The sequence below is a fragment of the Engraulis encrasicolus genome, chromosome 3, assembly GCF_034702125.1.
Source record: "Engraulis encrasicolus isolate BLACKSEA-1 chromosome 3, IST_EnEncr_1.0, whole genome shotgun sequence".
Classification (NCBI taxonomy): domain Eukaryota; kingdom Metazoa; phylum Chordata; class Actinopteri; order Clupeiformes; family Engraulidae; genus Engraulis; species Engraulis encrasicolus.
This window is the reverse complement of record NC_085859.1, coordinates 37,343,590-37,362,453: the sequence shown is the minus strand read 5'-3', so window position 1 is coordinate 37,362,453 and position 18,864 is coordinate 37,343,590. Positions and strand designations below refer to the sequence as shown.

The window sequence follows — 18,864 nt, the reverse complement described above, 5'->3', positions numbered from 1 at the left end:
CACCCCAAGTTAAGAACCACTGCCCTAGTGTGACCAACATGAGAGAGTAGAAGCAAAGTTCCTTGTACCCAAAACATCTCTGGTAGAAGGAATCCGTGCCAGCCAGTCAGGGAAAGGCCTGCTGGCAGTAGACTATCATGCTGCCCACATCTCCCACCTCTGACCTCCTGCTAGAGCCACTCTGGTCAGATGTGAGGGCTGTTCACCCTCATTTACCTCAAACTCATGAACCCCTACTCGTTCTTCTACACCGAGACAGTCATGACGTGCAACACCACTATGTCCATGTGAACTTGAAGTAGGCCTATAGGCCTATCATTTATTTTACATTGCATAGTTCAAGGTTTTATGAAGCTAAATTTGAATGGAACATTTATGAAGTGTGGTTCTTCTTTTAGAACCAGCATGCCTAAGTGGTGTGGAACGGCACTGCCCTCACGATCCGATTCGATCACGATTCGGGAGGTAGTAGATCCGATTCGATTCGATTCTATTAGATCCAATACGATCCGATCCGATTCAATTCTACAATGCATTACATTTCTACTGAATGCAAAGCAAATGTTTAATCAGCCATGATGAGGCAATACAAGTAGTCAGATACTGAGCAACAATTTATTTCATATATAGGTTTTATGAAGCTAAATTTGAATGGAACATTTATGAAGTGTGGTTCTTCTTTTAGAACCAGCATGTCTAAGCTAAGCTGTGGCTAAATGAACAGCCTCAGGTCTGTGCTTTCCTGGTGCACAGCCTGCCTGAGTCACTGGCAAAAATCATAGCACCTCATCCCTGCCCCCAGTGGTGAAAAAGTAGACGGGTGCGCACAGGTGCCAAGCACTTCTATGACATTTACAGCTAGCGTGCAGTTCCGGTAAGAGAATAGGTTTAATGCTGTCCAAAATCCCACATTTGAAATAAGTAAGGTCTGCTGTTTCAGTACAAAACACATAGGCTACAACCACAGTATGACATTTGAGACAAGGCCTCCTCCCATGAAGAGACACCCGAAATAGTCTGCAGGTATTATAGATATGTAATGCTCATGTTTATTTTGTTTGTTTATTGTTTTTTTGCGGGTGGTGGTGGTGGAGGGTAGCACCGGTAAGAAACGAAAACTACTCTCACCCCTGCTGCCCCTCCAATCATACCCTACACCCACACCCACAACCCCTGTTGCAAGATTAGGGAAGGGAATACAATACCATACCATACGAACACTTTATTGTCAGATTTCAATGAAATTCATTTTGCATCCCTGAACCAGACTTGTTTAAGTAAGGACAAGACATATATGTAACATCATGGGACTATTGCACATTAGTGCCATGCATGCGGAACACAGAGCACCATCAGACAAACAAAACATGGAGCCTGACCCCCTAGTAACCCACCACACCCACACAGTAGCAGATACAGGTATATAGGCAAGATAGGGACGGGACACAGACCCATGTACAGACATACATACAGTACATCATATACAGATATAGGCCTACATAATGTAAGGACAATATTCTCCATGGGGTGATTACATGCAACTCTAAGACTGCAGATTCAACAAAACTCTGAACCCTGAAACTCGTAATGTAAGGGTTTATTCCCGAAATGTCATGGAAAAATAAAAGAAGGGGGAGCAGAAAATCCAGCTTGAAGCAGACTTTTTCTCTTTTGATGTAGTTAAAATAGCACCTCATGAAAGATTTCAGACAAGTGTTTCCCCAATCATGTGCAAAGCTTTAAAATATATATATATAACCACCCTTTCACAGACCTTTACCTACACATATGGCGTAGATCTATAGATGAATGCTCGTGGAGCAAGGTGGAAACCATTCATCTGTCGAGAGTCGGGTTAGGGTTTCATTGCCTACCATTTCTTGTATGGAGAGTCCACATGGGATGAAACATTGTTTGTTTATACATTACTGTACATGTCCTAACATTACATTACACATATCCAAAGCGACTTACAGTCATTACAGGGTATTGGTTACAGCGTGGGTTTAGGTGCCTTGCTCAAGGGCACTCCAGACATGAATGGAGGTGTAGGGACAGGTAGGCTTAAGTGTTGGATTCAAACCTGCAACCCTCTGATCTGCAGACAACGTCCTTAACCATTAGTTCCACGGCTGCTCGTCATCTTCATAAATGTCCTACTGGCTTTGTCATGACGTGATTGAGACGCTGTCGGTGATGGTGAAGGAGCGCCCTGTCCTGAAGTAGTTCTCGATCTCCTCCAGGGAGCGGCCTTTGGTCTCGGGAACACACACCCCCGTGAAGATGATGTTCACCACACACACCACGCTGAAGAACAGGAAAGGGGCAAACAGACCAAGGGCCTCCTGTGGAAAAATAAACAAAGACTGGTGTTACGCGTGTCTGTACCTGTGTGTGTGTGTGTGTGTGTGTGTGTGTGTGTGTGTGTGTGTGTGTGTGTGTGTGTGTGTGTGTGTGTGTGTGCAGGGCCGGTTCTGGCTTATTTGGCGCCCTAGGCGAGTTTGAGTTCTGGCGCACAATAACTGTTTTGCATCAAATGGATTTCTGGTTCTTTTGGACAGCCGACCAACACATCAGATTGAGTCGCATGAAAGTACCTTCACTGTGTGGTGTCTTGGATGTAATGGTGGCGGTGCCCCCAACCCCAGATGAGAGGGAGGTTATCAATGCGTTTGAAGACAATAGGCCTACCAAGGAGGTCTGCATTGATAGCCTATCTACACTACCTACAGCATCACAAAGCATGGCAGCATAACAATTTTAATAAGATACACATTTGTGCTGTCTATGATTCCAAACCAATTTCATTTCTGGACTGGAAATAGTGGTGCATTTGTGAGTAGGAGAATGAGAAGGGGCAATCTATGTGTTTGAACTGGAGGGACAGGGTGAGCGAAAGGGAGCTGACAAGAGCTGTCACGCTTTTGATTTTCATAATACACAAAATATAGTAAATAGCCTCACTTGTCTGCAATACTACATCACTCAGCATGAAAACATGCTGTGCATGGTTCTGTTACATGATTAATGAAGGCCTATGTCATTCTGGTCTGGAAACAATGTTTTTTAAGCTTAAAACAAGCAGGTAATTCATTCAAGTGGATTGAAGGAGATATGGCAGCTAAAATTGTTTTAAACATGGCACCAGTCTTACTTTACATTGCTCGTCAACCTAAGCAAGTATTATGATGTCAGGTGGGTGTTAGTGAGTAGGCTACTAACAGCTACTTTACTGGATTTCATTGCTTGGCATAGGTACTTGGCTAATGTTAGCATGCTAACTAGCGATTTCTCAGATCAAAAGCAAAGCTCTTTTTCCCTCTAATTCCAAACAGTAGCCTCATAACTATTAGGCTTTCCATTATCACAAACGGTTGCTGATTAAATCACATAGTTCCAAAACACCCTCTGCAACTCCTGCATCATGCAATGACTGGTTCAATGAGAACATAACAATTCTCCACCCAGCAGAGCAACACTGCTGTTGGCGCTTGCCCTCTCTGTCTCTCGAGTCGAGTGAGTCTCCAAAAATCTAAATATATCGCACGCTGTCACTCGTCCCGCCCCCTTTCTCAGGACTGTCTGTTTATTGGTTCACAGACTTCCCAGAGACAGTTGAAAGCGATATTACTATTGGCTGAGGGGCGTTTTGCCGTGAGGAGCGCTTTCGCCACGCTTTGTTGATTGCAACTTCATAAAAAAACCTCCATATCGCAAAATTACGCATCGGAGAGCGCCATTTCGGCGCTCCTTCTTCACATTGCGCTCTAGGCGACCGCCTAGCCGGCCTATGCTTAAAACCGGCCCTGTGTGTGTGTGTGTGTGTGTGTGTGTGTGTGTGTGTGTGTGTGTGTGTGTGTGTGTGTGTGTGTGCGTGTGCGTGTGTGTGTGCGGGTGTCTCACATCATGCGTGTGTGCTCAGTTTGCATGTGTGCTTGAATGAATATGTGTGAAGATGTCATGAATGCCCTTGTGAATGTGGGAGTGATGAGATGTTGAGATGTTTTCATTATCCAGTAAAGCACCAAGAACCAAAGACTCTCATGTGACCCTTCATCTGTCATCTGGCCCTTATCTAAAATAGATGCCAGATGCACATCACATCATCTATCAGCACATCAGACTATAGTACGGTAAATAAAAAATGTTTAAATAAAAGATAATGGTTGACACACAGAATTACAAAAAGGAAACCGTACGAATCAGACAGTAAGCTCCTCACCACAACATGCATGAAGACCTTTGTGAGCACGAAGGAGGTGAGCCAGCTGACCACCACGCAAAGGCCTGACGCTATCCCACGAGCCCCCAGCGGCAGCACCTCCGACATCAGCAGCCATGTGATTGGTCCCCAGCCCATGGCGTAGCCTAGGGAGGAACGCATGAGATCGGATAATTAAACGATACCACATAACGCTATGGCCTGACCTGTGTAGGACACATCAAGCCAAAAAGGAAATCAGGACTGTTTTACATGTGCCCCCCAAAAGCCAAAACATTGAAGAATTGCCTCTTCAAGGCCTATGTAGGACACTGCAGGTAGGACACAAGGGGTAACAACTAGAATAGAATAGAATAGAAAGCCTTTATTGTCATTATACAAAGTATTCTGAGATTTGAGCTTCTCTACAAGGTGCACAGTCCTTTATAGATGAACATTGTCCAGTAAGTGTGAATTACCGGCGTCATGTAACATACATATGACATAACAGTGTCATAACAGCGTCGTAATGCAGTCATGCATGTGCAGGTGCTCACCGAATATGATGACCATGGTGGTGATGAGCGGGATGAGTGTGATGGGGTTAAAGGTTGGCGAGGCCTGCATGGGGTTTCCACCCCACTGTAGCAGGGAGGAGCTGCCAGTGCTGTTGCTATGGTGCGTGGGCGGCGTGCGGGTGTACATGGTCATGGTCAGCATGGACAGGAACATGAGGAAGCCTGGGGAGAGGTGGAGTGAACAACCAGCGTGTGATTTGTAGGGGTGGATGGGGGGATTAAGCTGGCTCTCAAAAAAGAAAAATACAGATGATACTGTCACGAAGTGGCTCTTAACGAAGATGCACGAAGCACCCCCTTGGGGTCTCGCGCCAGAGATTTCAGGGGGGGGAATTGTCCCCCCTTCTGGTTTTGATATTGACACTTTTCTACATGCTTTTAATCACAGCTTAATGAAATTCCATTGATAATGCTTAAAATCTGAAACATATCCCCCCTTCTGGTTTTCTGACAAATCGCACCCTGTGAACAACTTGTCTTGGCTACAGGTAAGGGGGTGTACAATAACCAAAAAAAGACAAATACAGTATTTGATACTGTACTGTATGTTGAGATAATCCGATCATAGCACTTTCTGTATATGAGTAGATACAGTGAAATCAACAGTTACTCAGTAAAGAATATGTAAATAAGCAAATATTGTAGCTTGTAATGAACTAGGAACAAGCTATACAGATGAAAAGACTTAAAATAGGCTACAACTTGGCGGAAGGGGCGTGATACACAGGAAGCAAAGGCAGAAAGTAGGAAATGAGAGGCTATATTGATATAATCATATCATAACTCACATACTGAAAATAGAGTAAAATGAAAAAAAAATTCAGGAAAAATACTGCAATTAACAAATAGCATATTATGTACTCGTACGGTATGAACTAAAAAGACTATAACTATAAGGCTATAGACTGTAAATACTAGATAAGCTACATTTCAAATGGCATGAGCGATGACCAACACGAGTAGTTTATGCACACCTGAAGTGTAAAGGAGGGGTTTGCGGCCGACCTTGTCCATCAGACCGGCTGCAGTGATCACGGAGAGCAGGCGTACGGCCCCCACCAGAGCTGCATCGTACCTGGGCTCCTGCAACCCAGTATGGTGGGTGAGGAAGTAGAGGGCGGAGAAAATAACATACATACGTCAACAGTGAGGCTGATGGCAAAAAAAGAACATTTGAGCCACTTTGATTTTTTTATTCTTTTGATCTCTTTGATTTTGATCACTTTTTAAATGTATTTTGTGTTTTTCCTCTTTTTCTATTTAATTCTATTTATTTATTGACTCAAAGGGTTTTTTTATGTATTTTGTGTTTTTCCTCTTTTTCTATTTAATTCTATTTATTGATTGACTCAAAGGGCCTGCACAAGAGTTCCATGTGCTTGTACTAGTCCATGCACAGAGGGCAAATAAAGAACTTTGAACGTGTCAATGAAAAATATCCAAGGCACTCTTCTTCTTGGTTAAAAAGCTTTTAATAAACAGCTAGTTCATAGTGGAACGGTTAAAAATTGCCAACATGTTTCGGCCGACAATGGCCTTCTTCAGGGCTGTAAAAACATTTCAAATCTCCCCCCACTTCCTTATGCGTGTGAAACGTCATCAATGTTCTGGTGCGCATCGCACAGGTCTCCAGGCCGTATGCGCCTGTGAACGTGTGCGCCATCTTTGAACGTTTGAACTTTGAATGTTTTATTTAAATAGCTATTATTCTATTACTAATCATCATCATAATAATACATTAGCGGTAACACTTTATTTTAGGGTTCACATGTTAGCCAATAATCACTGTCTATATAAGTAACTTATAAAAACATGTGTTAAGCATAATCGAGGGCCTACTAAAATAAAGTCTTACCATATGAACATAAGTTGAAGACAGAATGGGAGCGTGGACAAGTGTAGATGTCCAGATGCTCAGATAGTCTTCAGATAAAAAGGAGATCCCAAGGCACTCTGCTGCATAATTTGTCCCTTATTAAGTGGACGCGCACCAAGGTGTTTCGATTCAAATCCGTCTTTATGAATTCCAAACTTTAAGAGTTTAAATTTGAGTTTAAATGTCTCTGCGCGTGTCCAAAGGACAAACTGTGCAGCAGAGGGCCAGAGAATCTTTTTTTCTGTCTGATAACACAATACAGTAGACGGCGCCCTTAGAAGGGTGTGTGTGTGTGCGTGCGTGCATGCGTGGCGTGGTATGGCGTGGCGTGGCATGTGCGTGTGCGTGCGTGTGTGAGTGTGCGTGTATGTGTGTGTGTGTGTGGGTGTGTGTGTGTGTGTGCGTGCGTGTGTGTGTGTTTGTGTGCATGCGTAGCGTGGCATGGCATGGCGTATGTGTGTGTGTGCGTGTGTCATGGCCGGATTAACCATATGGGCACACGGCACAGTGCCCAGGGCATCAAGCATTCCCAGCCGGTGGGGGGCATCACAGGAGAAGAAACTTTTTTTTTTTTCATTTATGTTTGTAGACTTAAAATTGTTAAACATGACACTGTTATATACCGTATTCATATAAAATTCACTATTAAAACATAATGTCATAAGAGCAACGATATCATCATTCTGAGCAATAGTGTCCTGTGACAATCATCCCCCCTCCCTCAACCTGTCAGTTGAGCCGTTCCACCTGTCGTGAAATGTATCATGTTTTTAAAAAGCCCGCGGTTGTAGAAAAGAAAAATGGACAGACATCAGTTGAGTGGTTGTGTGAAGAGAAAAGTTTAACAAGAGAAAGACCCCAGGCGTTTATCCTTGTGACTAGACTTGTGTAGATAATTGGAGTGCGAGGCTGAGGAGTTCATGCACTGGATGATGGAGAGGAAGAGATCAGGAAGGAACTCCTTGTAGACGTGCTGTTGGGTGTTTTTGGTGTGCTCAGAAACTGTAGGCCTAAGTCTTGGATATTTCTTGGTTGTGTGTCACCTGTTTACAGGCGCGGAGTGGCCATCGGGAGATCAGGGACTTGTCCCGGTGGGCCGCGGCCGCAAAATGTATTGTAGCAGCCGAATTATGTTCTCATCCGGCCCCAAAGTGCTTAACCACTTACAGTTTTTCTCGATTGGTTTGGCTAATTTCTCGAAACTGAGATGACATTCTCAAAACAACACAGACAAATCCCCAAACCAACTTGCAATTTCCCAAAACAGAATGGCATTTTTCATTGCTTTCATCAGATATCAAATGCTTTGTACATGTCTCAAATGTTTAGTACATCTCTGCAGATGGATATGTACAAATACCCTTCAGTTGACACATTCAGCATACATTCAGCACATTTTCCAAATAAATTGACCTTGCTTATCTAAACGAATTAGACAATTCTCAGTCTAATGGTTGCCCTCTCCAAAACACGTCAGCATTATTTCATTGTGTAAGTCATCATATGCAAAGTGGTCTACGCAATTCCCAAAACAGTCAAGGACATCATATTTTAAGAATTTCATTACATAGTAAATTCATGACAGTGTTCAACAGGTCAGATGGTATTGTAACTTTACTAGGAAATAATTTTACAACCGTGTATACTACAGTTTCCTCTGTTATTTGGCTAATTTCATGACATTTTTTCAAACGACATTCTGTTTTGAACAATTGCTAGTTGCTTTGGCATTTGTCCATGTTATTTTGAGAATGTTATCTCTGTTTTGAGAAATGAGCCAAACCCATGAGAAACCTGTGATATATGGGCATTACTTTCTGTATATGAATTTACAGTAAAGAAAGTTACTGATAAATGTCCTTGGTAAATTTATCTGTGTTGTCAAACTTCAATGGTTTCACTCACTTTTTCATTTTTATACATAGTCGAAATCTGTTAGCTGAACGTAGATAAAACACCTAACCATTTTGACTGGCAGTGCTTACACAATGGCAAAGGGACAATGTATTTTGGGGGTACTGATGATATATGTGAGGAAGAAATTTAGTTTTGACACATGGGTAAACTGTTTTTGGGGTGATATGAGCGAGTGATGAGGATCCATGTAGTTATGCTGAACCATCCAGTTTATTTTGACAGAAGGACTAAATGAATGCAAATGAGCCAAAGCAATCGAGAAGGATCTATGCCATTTTGATGGTACTGACTATTTATATGTGAGACGGTTTAGTGCTGATGCAAGAATGAGGTGTTTTGGGAGGTATATGACATTTTGCTAGTTATCTGAACTGTTGTGCAGAAGTGTAAGAATATTTGGCCAAATGACCCAATGGTTATAGGAATGTCATCTCAGTTTCAAGAAATTAGCCAAACCAATCGAGAAAAACTGTAATATACTCCGCCGGCCCCAAAGTGTTAGCGTGATATAGCAAAGACTAACTAACTCCAATTCACTATTTCTCTACAAGATTAACTCACCACTATATATACCGTCTACCCGACCGCAATACCTCAGTGACGGTGTCAAACAGTAAATTGGCCACACCCCTCCTCTACTGATAATGTTCATACACCGTAGATCGCGGATGTTTACTAGATCTTAGTAACATAGTTTCGTTTTCAGTATTTCAAGAACCTGTGATATTTAAATTGGTTACCAAGGAATAGAAATATTGGTAAGTTGTGATTTATTTTCCGATTTCCACATGACTGTTACAGTTTACAGTCTGCCACTCCAGATTCACTTGTTCTGTGGTTATTGACTTGGGTTACGAACAGACTCCACCAAGTGGTAAGGAGGTGAACTGCAGCTAAGCAGGAAAACACGTTGTACATGTTTTGATGGCATTGGTTTGTTAGAACTAGCGGTAGGCTTATATCTCCTTACAGTATAATGTATATCATACATATATTTATATGTGGCACATTTAGGATGTAGCCTATGTAATGTCTGAAGAAATGGAACAAAATAATTACCACAAATTCTGATGTGAGCAGTGCTGGGTGTGTAGCCTAAACTGTGGATTAAAATGTAATTGCAAGAAACAAAGACATTTGCTGCGACGAAGACAGTGTTTTAAGGTAGGCCTACACCGTTTGGTTATACATTTTGTTGACTTATGGTTGTGCTTTGAAGTAGCTAGGTTTGGCTTATTTGCTGCATGGTGGGTTTATTGCACAATGTAGACAAACTTTTTGTAAGCTATAGGCTACTATACTATATTTTGTAAGCCTACTCTTCTAAAAATCCCCACACTCAAAACTTTGTGCCCATGCTAATCCTGTCTTCCTTAAACGATATTTCAATTTCAAACTGTCAAAATGACAGTGGAGTGCACATTTCCATGATGTAGTGATGTAGCCTAAAGGGTGATTTATGCCTCGAGATCAGCGTCACTGCATCATGATGCAGTGAGCCGCGCAGTTAACGTAGTGAAGCCCCCCCCATCACGCAGGTACTCTGGGGCACCTCCCCAAAATTGTGTCTCGACGCAGGGAGCGACGGCGTGAAAGGGCGAAAATAGGTCTCTGATTGGTCCTCTCGACCAGCCTGCTCTGTCCTCGAGTCGAGAACAAGCGCTACTTCCTTGTTCTAACCTTCGTCGGTCTACGGACTGTGAGCTCTTCATTAAATAAGTTGCCCGTGCTTTGTTGTTTGATTTATTTACACGAACCGAAGACAACACATGCGCTTGCAAGTTACGACGCTGAAGTTATTTGGACAGTTGAACAGTGGTTCCGAGGTCGAGGAAACATTCCGCTTCGTCCTCGACAAATGAGCCACTTGTTCCAAACTACTACTGTGGCTGCCAGTGCGATCAAACATGCACGTGATATAAAGATTTAATGTTTCATTTTCATTCTCGTCGAGTCTGTGATGCTAAAAAACAACCGACACGTCTAGTTTACTCTTTGTATTGAAGGCAGTTTCAGCGTGGAATGACATCGCGCAGACCGTGCTTCAAAACAGGGCATAAACAAGAATTAACTGCATCATGGCTGCGTCAAGCTCACTCTGTGGCACAAGTAGGAAGCATAACTGAGCCTTAACCTAGTAGGCCTATGAATGCTTTGGACTGTGATGATGGCTCCAGTGGTGTAGTCTACTTTTTGAAGTGGGTATACTGTATATTTGAGCATTTTTTGATGTGTAGGCCTACTGTATATATTTGTGCTATTGTAAATAATGGATCAATCAATTTTAAGTGGGTATACTGTAATCCCTGAAATTTTGAAATGGGTGCGTATACTTCGTTTTACGTAGACTACACCACTGGCTGTGCATTTCATCAAGGTGTAGGCTAAATTCTCCAATTCAGGTTGATATTTTGACAACACTAATGTTCACATGTAGTACGACTGCAGATTTCGTGGCTTTTGTCTTTTTGGTTAGGAAACCATGTTGTTCGCTTTGTTTTTTTTTTTTTTTTTTTTTTTTTTTAAAGAGGGCCGCCAAGGGGAAAATTCTCCCGGTGGGAAAAGGTGGGCCACTCCGCCCCTGCCTGTTTAATATTAGGTTGTAGAAGGTTATGATTAATGTCCAGAGATTTCGCCGACGTTTCGTTTAAATGCGTCTTAATGCGCTTGCCGCGCTATAATCGCATGTTAACTTAGCCTACAATTGATGAATTCCTGCCGTGTGAGAGCGTCTAATCAGCAGGTTGGTGTCTATTACCGTAGTGTGTGTAGGCTATACCACGTATGAGTAGGCTACATGGTGTCTCTATTTAGTAATTTCATAGGTCTACAGTGTCTAGTTAGCTATTTCCCATGTGTTAGTGTAGCCCATGATTAGTTATGATTTGCCGTTATGTTGCATGCAGTCATAGCCTACGTTTCTAAGGGGCAGTGTTGTTGGGTTTTTTGTTGTTAAATTTTTAGAAACCACAACTTAAGTCACAATTACAACCTCCTTCATCACAATTACAAGTAGTTTACAGCTGTGAAGCTCATAGACCATAACCTCCCAACTGTGAACTCCACAAACTTCAATATTGTGGACTTGTAGGCCTATCATGCCAGAGTAGGCCTAGGCCTATTTTAGATGCCCCACAGTGATTCCTACACATTTCTAAGGATCAATCAAAACATTTTGAATAGCCTACACATTTGAATATGCTGGATCCTGTTCAAATGGATACACTTGAATATGGAAATAATTGAGTATGGCTGCATTTAAGATTTTTATTGAGACACTCATGTAGGCCTATTGCATATCGCATAGCCTATTTTGAATAAGACATTTCAATATGCGAGGAAGAAAGACACTGTTCATGTGTACTTTTGCTTATGCTTAGGGCTACATGCTATGGGTTACTGAAGGCACGGGCAAGGTGTGTGTCTGTGCGGGCGCGCGCACGTGAGTGGGTGGTTTTTTTTTGGGAGGTGGGGGGGGCACTTGAGGTTTAGTGCCCAGGGGCATCACATTACCTTAATCTGGCCCTGTGTGTGTGTGTGTGTGTGTGTGTGCGTGTGTGTGCGTGTGTGAGTGTGCGTGTATGTGTGTGTGTGTGTGGGTGTGTGTGTGTGTGTGTGTACCAGTGTAATCTGTGTCTGGTGGAAGATGGGCTCCAGGTAGACCAGTATGGGTGTGATGCCGGTCATCTGCTGCAGGAAGCGCATGGAGGCTGCGATCAGGATGGGCTTGTAGTAGAAGGACTGACGCAGCTCCGCCCAGCCCATGCCACTCTGTCAGACACACACACACACACACACACACACACACACACACACACACACACACACACACACACACACACACACACACACACACACACACACACACACATGAATGCATAATATAGCAACAAAATGCTCTCATTGCATTCCCGCTCCATCACATACTTTTCACTGAATCCCTCTGAGTAAACAGCACAGCAAAGTAAATCCTCATCTTTCTTTCTCTCTTTCTTTCTTTCTTTCTTTCTTTCTTTCTTTCTTTCTTTCTTTCTTTCTTTCTTTCTTTCTTTCTTTCTGAGTGCTGAATCCGAAATCTATGGTCTACAGTGCATTTCCAGTGCCAGAGTTATGGCATGTTATGTGAAATATCCTAAAATTAGCACAACCTCCCAGGGCCCGTGCTGGATACTCGCACCGGGGCCCGTGAGTGTTCTACTATATATTGGATGAATGTAACTGTTGTGTTCATAATATTGCAGTATGCCTGCTTACCATTTAGTTTAACTCATAGCCAATTAGTTTCACCAGTTTCACGTTTGGCCACGGTTGACACTGAAAGGCCACCATAGGTGGGCGCAGGGTTTATTGGGATTACAGGAAATAAATGTTGAGTTGATATCACGCAAAGTAAGTTGTGCCTCTTGTTATTTTGGGAATATAACAGTAACCATACTGTACCTGTGTTTTGACGCTGTGTTCGATGCGCACCAGCTCTCCGGAGTACTCGGGGCCCCTGAGCCACTCCAGGGCCCGGCAGGCGCCTTCGCGTCGGCCCTGCGTGATCAGGAAGCGTGGCGAGTCCGGCATGAAGCACAGCAGCACCAGCATGACCAACACCGGAACCTCCCCGGCAACCGCCAGCCAGCGCCACGGCAACACCAAACCTTAAGCATAACATAGGTATTGTAGCCCCTTTATGCATACCGCTCCTCCAGTGTAATAGCCAAAGGAAAGTTAAGTACCATAGTACTACTCTACTATGACATAACACAGGGCCTTTAGCAATGCAGCATTACAACTTGGTCAATGCCATTCTGTTAACAGCAAATTTACTCACTGACAACTCACTGATAATCTGGTTTAGTCTACTGACTGACCACAGTTTTGCTGAACTCTACCCATCTCTAAACCCCCATCTCAGCCCTTTAATTGTGTTTAGACCAGGCCCCTGTAATTATTGATTTACTGTTACTGTTTGGCAATGACCAAATCGTAATGACTAAAAGACTGTATTACAGTACTATGGTAGTAAAGTCTTTTCAGTGACTAGTACAGTGTTCCACTGGCATAACTATGCATATTATATCCCATGTATACATTGTGTAGAACATAGTAATTCATCTCCTGTTATCATTAGTGTCATTATATAAAGTTTTTATCCAGGTATGAGGTGGGTGGTGGTGGCTGAGGTGGGGTGTTACCGAGGGCATAAAGCGCCAGAGATCCAAAGACCCCCATCAGCTGTGGACACGATCCCAGCGCACCTCGCACCTTTGGGTTAGAGATCTCAGACACGTACACCTGTCACACGCACGCACACACACACACACACACACACACACACACACACACAGACACAGACACAGGCACAGGCACACACACACACACACACACACACACACACACACACACACACACACACACACACACACACACACACACACACACACACACACACACACACACAGACTGATGTTTGAATGAAATAATGAATTTGCTTTACTAAATTACATTACATTACATTGCATTTGGCAGACGCTTTATAACCAAAGCGACTTTCAAAAGAGGACATAATCAAGCCAACATCACAAGCAAATACAAAGTGCACAGGAGATATACAGAACAACAAGTGCAGTTGCAAAGAGGGTTAGTTTTTTTTTTTTTTTTTTAATTTTTTTTTTTTATCATAAAGAGTAAATAACGAGTACACACACCCACAAGCACACACACACACAAACTAAACTAAACTAAAATAAATATAAAGCATTTGCAATTTCACCATCTGCATTCTGTTGTTTGTTACATTCCCAGCAGCTATCTGAGCTACAGGTCTGGAGGCGGCCTTTTGCCCAATGAATTCGTTTACACTAAATTGCACCAGAAATAATGCATTTACATACAATGCACAATGTATTCATATGCAGCCGAACTGTACATTATTTTTGTATTTATATATGATGCACATACTGCATGCTGCCTAACACATCATTCATTCTTATTCACAGCAGCAAGCTGGCCTACAGGTATGGAGGTGGCCTTTTTGCCTAAATAAGTCTGTTTACATAAAAAAACAATGTATTTGTATGTCTGCACTCTGCTGTTTGTCATATTCCCAGGGGCCAGCTGACCTACAGGCATAGAGGCGGCCTTTTTGCAAAAAAAAAAAAATCAGTTCACCTAGTATAAATGCATTGTTTCTTAGGTTGCATTTAGGTGAACTGATTTTTTTTTTTTTTTTGCAAAAAGGCCGCCTCTATACTATACTGTATATACGTAGCATGTCTGTTTTGGGTTGTTATAGTTATATGCCCAGGTGCCATCTGACCTACAGGTATGGAGGCGGCCGTCATGCCGGAGGAGACGCCGGTGAGGAACCTGCCCAGGTAGAGCATCCAGACGGCCTGTGCCGCCCCCATCACCAGGTAGCCAGCGCAGGCAGGCAGAGCCGACAGCATGATGCTGGCCTTGCGGCCCAGCCTGTCGTTCAGGAGCATAGCCCCCAGACCACCCGCCACCGCCCCCAGGTTGAAGATCGACTGCAGGGAAGACAAAGCACAGACATGTCATTTCACATCAGATAAGTTACTTTCAGTTCTGGGAGTCTCTCTTTCTCTCTGTCTCTCTGTCTTTCTGTCTCGCTCTCGGTCTGTGTGTGTGTGTGTGTGTGTGCGCGCGTGTGTGTGCGCGCGTGTGTGTGTGTGTGTAGCAGAATAGCACCCAGACCATCTGCCACCGGCCACAGATTGAAGATCAGCTGGAGGGGGGACAATCAACCATCCGACTCAGCAACTCAACATCATCATAGCAACATTTAACATAAAGATTAAGACCATTCAATTCTGAAGCCTGCATAAAAGTAGTCTGATTTCCATAGGCGTTGCGTCACCACTCGGGCAGAGCCTGGGTAGCATAAAAGGGATGTGTGTGTGTGTGTGCGTGTGTGTGTGTGTGTGTGTGTGTGTGTGTGTGTGTGTGTGTGTGTGTGTGTGTGTGTGTGCGTGTGTGTGTGTGTGTGTTCGTGTGCTTGTGTAGCAGCATAGCACCCAGACCGCATGTGTGCGTGTGCATGTGTGCACTGGCTTTTTTGTTGTCAAATTCAATGTCAACTTTCTAGCATTTTGCAAGCAAGGATGTTCTAAATGATGTCATTTTGAAAAATGCTACTGCGTAATTTACTCCATTGAGAAATACAAGGAACAACAGAGTTCCTGAAGTGAGTGCGTTCCTGAAATAGTTTCACTTTCACTTCCTTTGACTTTGTTCACAATCACACACAGAAATTCATTTACTGACATAAACACACACACACAGATACACAGACACAGATCCAGTCACAGACACAGACACACACACAAACACACACACACACACACACACACACACACACACACACACACGCACACACACACACAAACACACGCACACGCACACACACATACACAGACACACAATCACAGACACAGTGAAAGATCCAAATTCTGTCAGCCGGCAGAATGAACGCTCACCCCAAACCATGAGACCTGCTGAGTGTCCATCTTCAGGTGGGGGTCGTCTCCCCTCTGCAGCTGGGGGATGACTGGAGAGGGGAAGACCAGGGCATAGCCAAAACTCAGGTTCCCCAGCACCGCAGAGAACGCCGCCAAGTACAGCCTCCCGTTACTGACAGCGCAAAAAGACAACCATGTTAAACAGTGAGCACAAGAGCCACAACATTTACATTAGGCTACATTTTATTTCATCATATTAAATTACATTAATTTTAGCGGTGCTATTCATGTACCAGTAGCCTACGTGACATATTGTGTCTTATATAGCCTAAGCGTCTTTTTAGTGTCTTATATCAGTGTCTTATTCATGAAAATTACTTACAAATTAGGACATAATCACCAAACAAGCAATACGTGGGGAAATGTAGAATATGCAGGCTAAGCAGCCAGTTGATGCAGATGAGCAGGTTTAGGGTTTTTTATGAAGGAAAACTGTCATGGAATAATGGGATGGCATGATAAGGTCTCAACCATTAGTTGTCAATCCTAGGTGTTAGGAAAGAAAAACCTTGCCATGTTTTTGACGTTTCTTTCTTTCGTCTTTTTTTCTTTCACATTTTTTGAAACTAGCATTGGCACCTCTATTTAAAGTCAATCAGATCAGGAGTGAGATTAAAAAAAAATCTTTCTGACAACACTTTGGAAATCAGCCTAATAAATAATAAAAAGGCCTAAGCCTAATGAAAACGTCATACATGAATACCACAAGCCACACCATTTACACTACAAGCAAAACACCCTCTGAATCCCGAGTTTTGCCCAAGAGATAAGCCTATTTGAGTGTTGTTCAAACTGTCAGAAGAGATGCAGCTCGGCCCAGCCGTGGCCTAATTGGTTGGGCACTGGACTGCTATGCAGGTGACCCATGGTTCGATTCTCAACTCGGGTCATTTCCCGATCCTCCCCCATCTCTCTCTCCCACTAATTTCCTATCCAACTCTTCACTGTCCTGTTTGAATAAAGTAAAAAAAAACCTTTTTTAATAATAAAAGAAGAGAAGCAGCTCACCCTCTTTGGGGCCTCTGGTGTGGTATTAACGGCGTGTTTTCATCCCTCTCCATATTGTCCGGGCCGCAGCAGTAAAGAGGCCTGTGATACACAGCACTGTCTCAGAGTCCCCACTGCTTTGGGGTTAAATAGCATAGGGACTGGACAACCCCAGCCCAGTGACACCGCGTAGCAGACAGAGCAAGGGTCATGTGACATGTGAAGATGCTGCATCACGGAGAGGGAGGAGAGAAGGACATACTCAGAGGAGTTTCCCAAAACACGCAACCTCGTTAAGCTCAAGTTCAGGCTAAAAATAAACTCACGGGATTCACTAGTGTGATGTCAAGGAAGTAGGAAGTGAAATAGCCTATCCCTATACTCTGAAAATACTAGGCCTACTCAATCCACCAGTAGGACTGTCTTTACAGGTAGGCCTAGACCAGTGCTTCCCAACCGGGAACCCATATTTTTTACCATTGTAAGCTTTGGTGAGCCAACCGTTTCAAACTTTCATTGGCTTTTGGTGAAGGTAAAACAGGCCAAAAAGTCAACAAGTCAAGAGGAGTGTGAGCGATACAACAACATGTTGAAATTTGTAGGAATAATTCTCCTCAGGAGGACAAACTCTCCATGAAGTATTTTTATCTGAGCAAATGTTTGTGCCATGTGCATTGTGTTAAGATGGTTTAACACATCATGTGTGGAATATAACACAACACGAGTATTATTCAGGTAAAATATCTGATGTTTTTGTCTTGAATGGCACATTGATAATAGCCTACTTTAAAATGTACAACATAGACGAACATACTAACATTAACTCATCACAAATCAGGAATGTGGCTTGACTTGAAAACTGTTTCTATTTCTTTTATTTTCTTATGCTATTACCCATTGTTTACACACATATTTAACTATTGGCACAAAATGTGATCTCAGAGCACACACAACACGCTTTGCAATTTGGTGTCAAAACACCTCCTGGGTGGGAGGTGAAAGAGTCATGAGTCACAAGTATGATTTACACTGTAAATTGCCTGATCCATAGTTATTTGGCCAAGAGGAACTAAAGTAATGCAAAAGTAGTGTGATGCCTTAAATATAGTAGTTAGGCTATTATTGTAATGTAAGGGGTTATTTTGAAAAGACAGTAATATGTAATTATGCATAGGCCTATGCATTATGTTTTTGAGTAACTTGCCCAACACTGTTGCTGACACAATACTTCTGTGGAAGCCCAAACGTTATTTTGCACACACATATTTCAACATCTCAGTGACTTGCGTGAACTACACCTGAATCATGCATTCACCCTTATGGCTAGAATGGATATATTCAAGATACATCATAAACAAGTCCGATAGGCGGTTTCAGACGGGCCGACCTGGACGGGCATACCCTCTTATAGAGTTGCTAGGACGCAACTAAAAATGCGGTGCCCATATTTCAGAGTAAAATTGTATAAATCCAGAATAAATGCCAGAAACAGGCAAGATTTGTTTCTGCTATTGTAACCTCCGCTGTAGACCTGTTTACGTGTGGTATCTATAGTACAGTACATGCTGCATGCAAATGGTGTGAACTGGTTGCAACACTTGAAGAAGCTTCTCAATGCTTCAGAAAACAGTATTGGTTTATCTAAAAGTTTTTATTCAAAAGCTTAACTTTCAGAGCTGATTCCTCTATTTTCTACTTTGTGAAGTGAACACATTCCACAAATTGGCCACAAATGTATTGAATATTACCAGATTCCCATGTTTAAAGTATGATTGC

At 42.8% G+C, this 18,864-nt stretch overlaps 1 protein-coding gene across 1 annotated transcript; it reads right to left on the bottom strand.

Moving 5' to 3' along the window:
- Positions 1–1,586: 1,586 nt before the first annotated feature.
- On the bottom strand, positions 1,587–17,190 carry slc2a6 (solute carrier family 2 member 6). The gene is made up of 10 exons (XM_063195331.1): positions 17,110–17,190; positions 16,060–16,213; positions 14,884–15,090; positions 13,756–13,855; positions 13,013–13,218; positions 12,194–12,343; positions 5,754–5,862; positions 4,759–4,941; positions 4,223–4,368; positions 1,587–2,345 (listed from the first exon to the last, which is right to left on the bottom strand). Exons 1-10 carry the CDS (start codon positions 17,160–17,162, stop codon positions 2,169–2,171), a joined length of 1,485 nt encoding a protein of 494 aa, XP_063051401.1. The 5' UTR covers positions 17,163–17,190; the 3' UTR covers positions 1,587–2,168.
- Between the last annotated feature and the right edge of the window lie 1,674 nt (positions 17,191–18,864).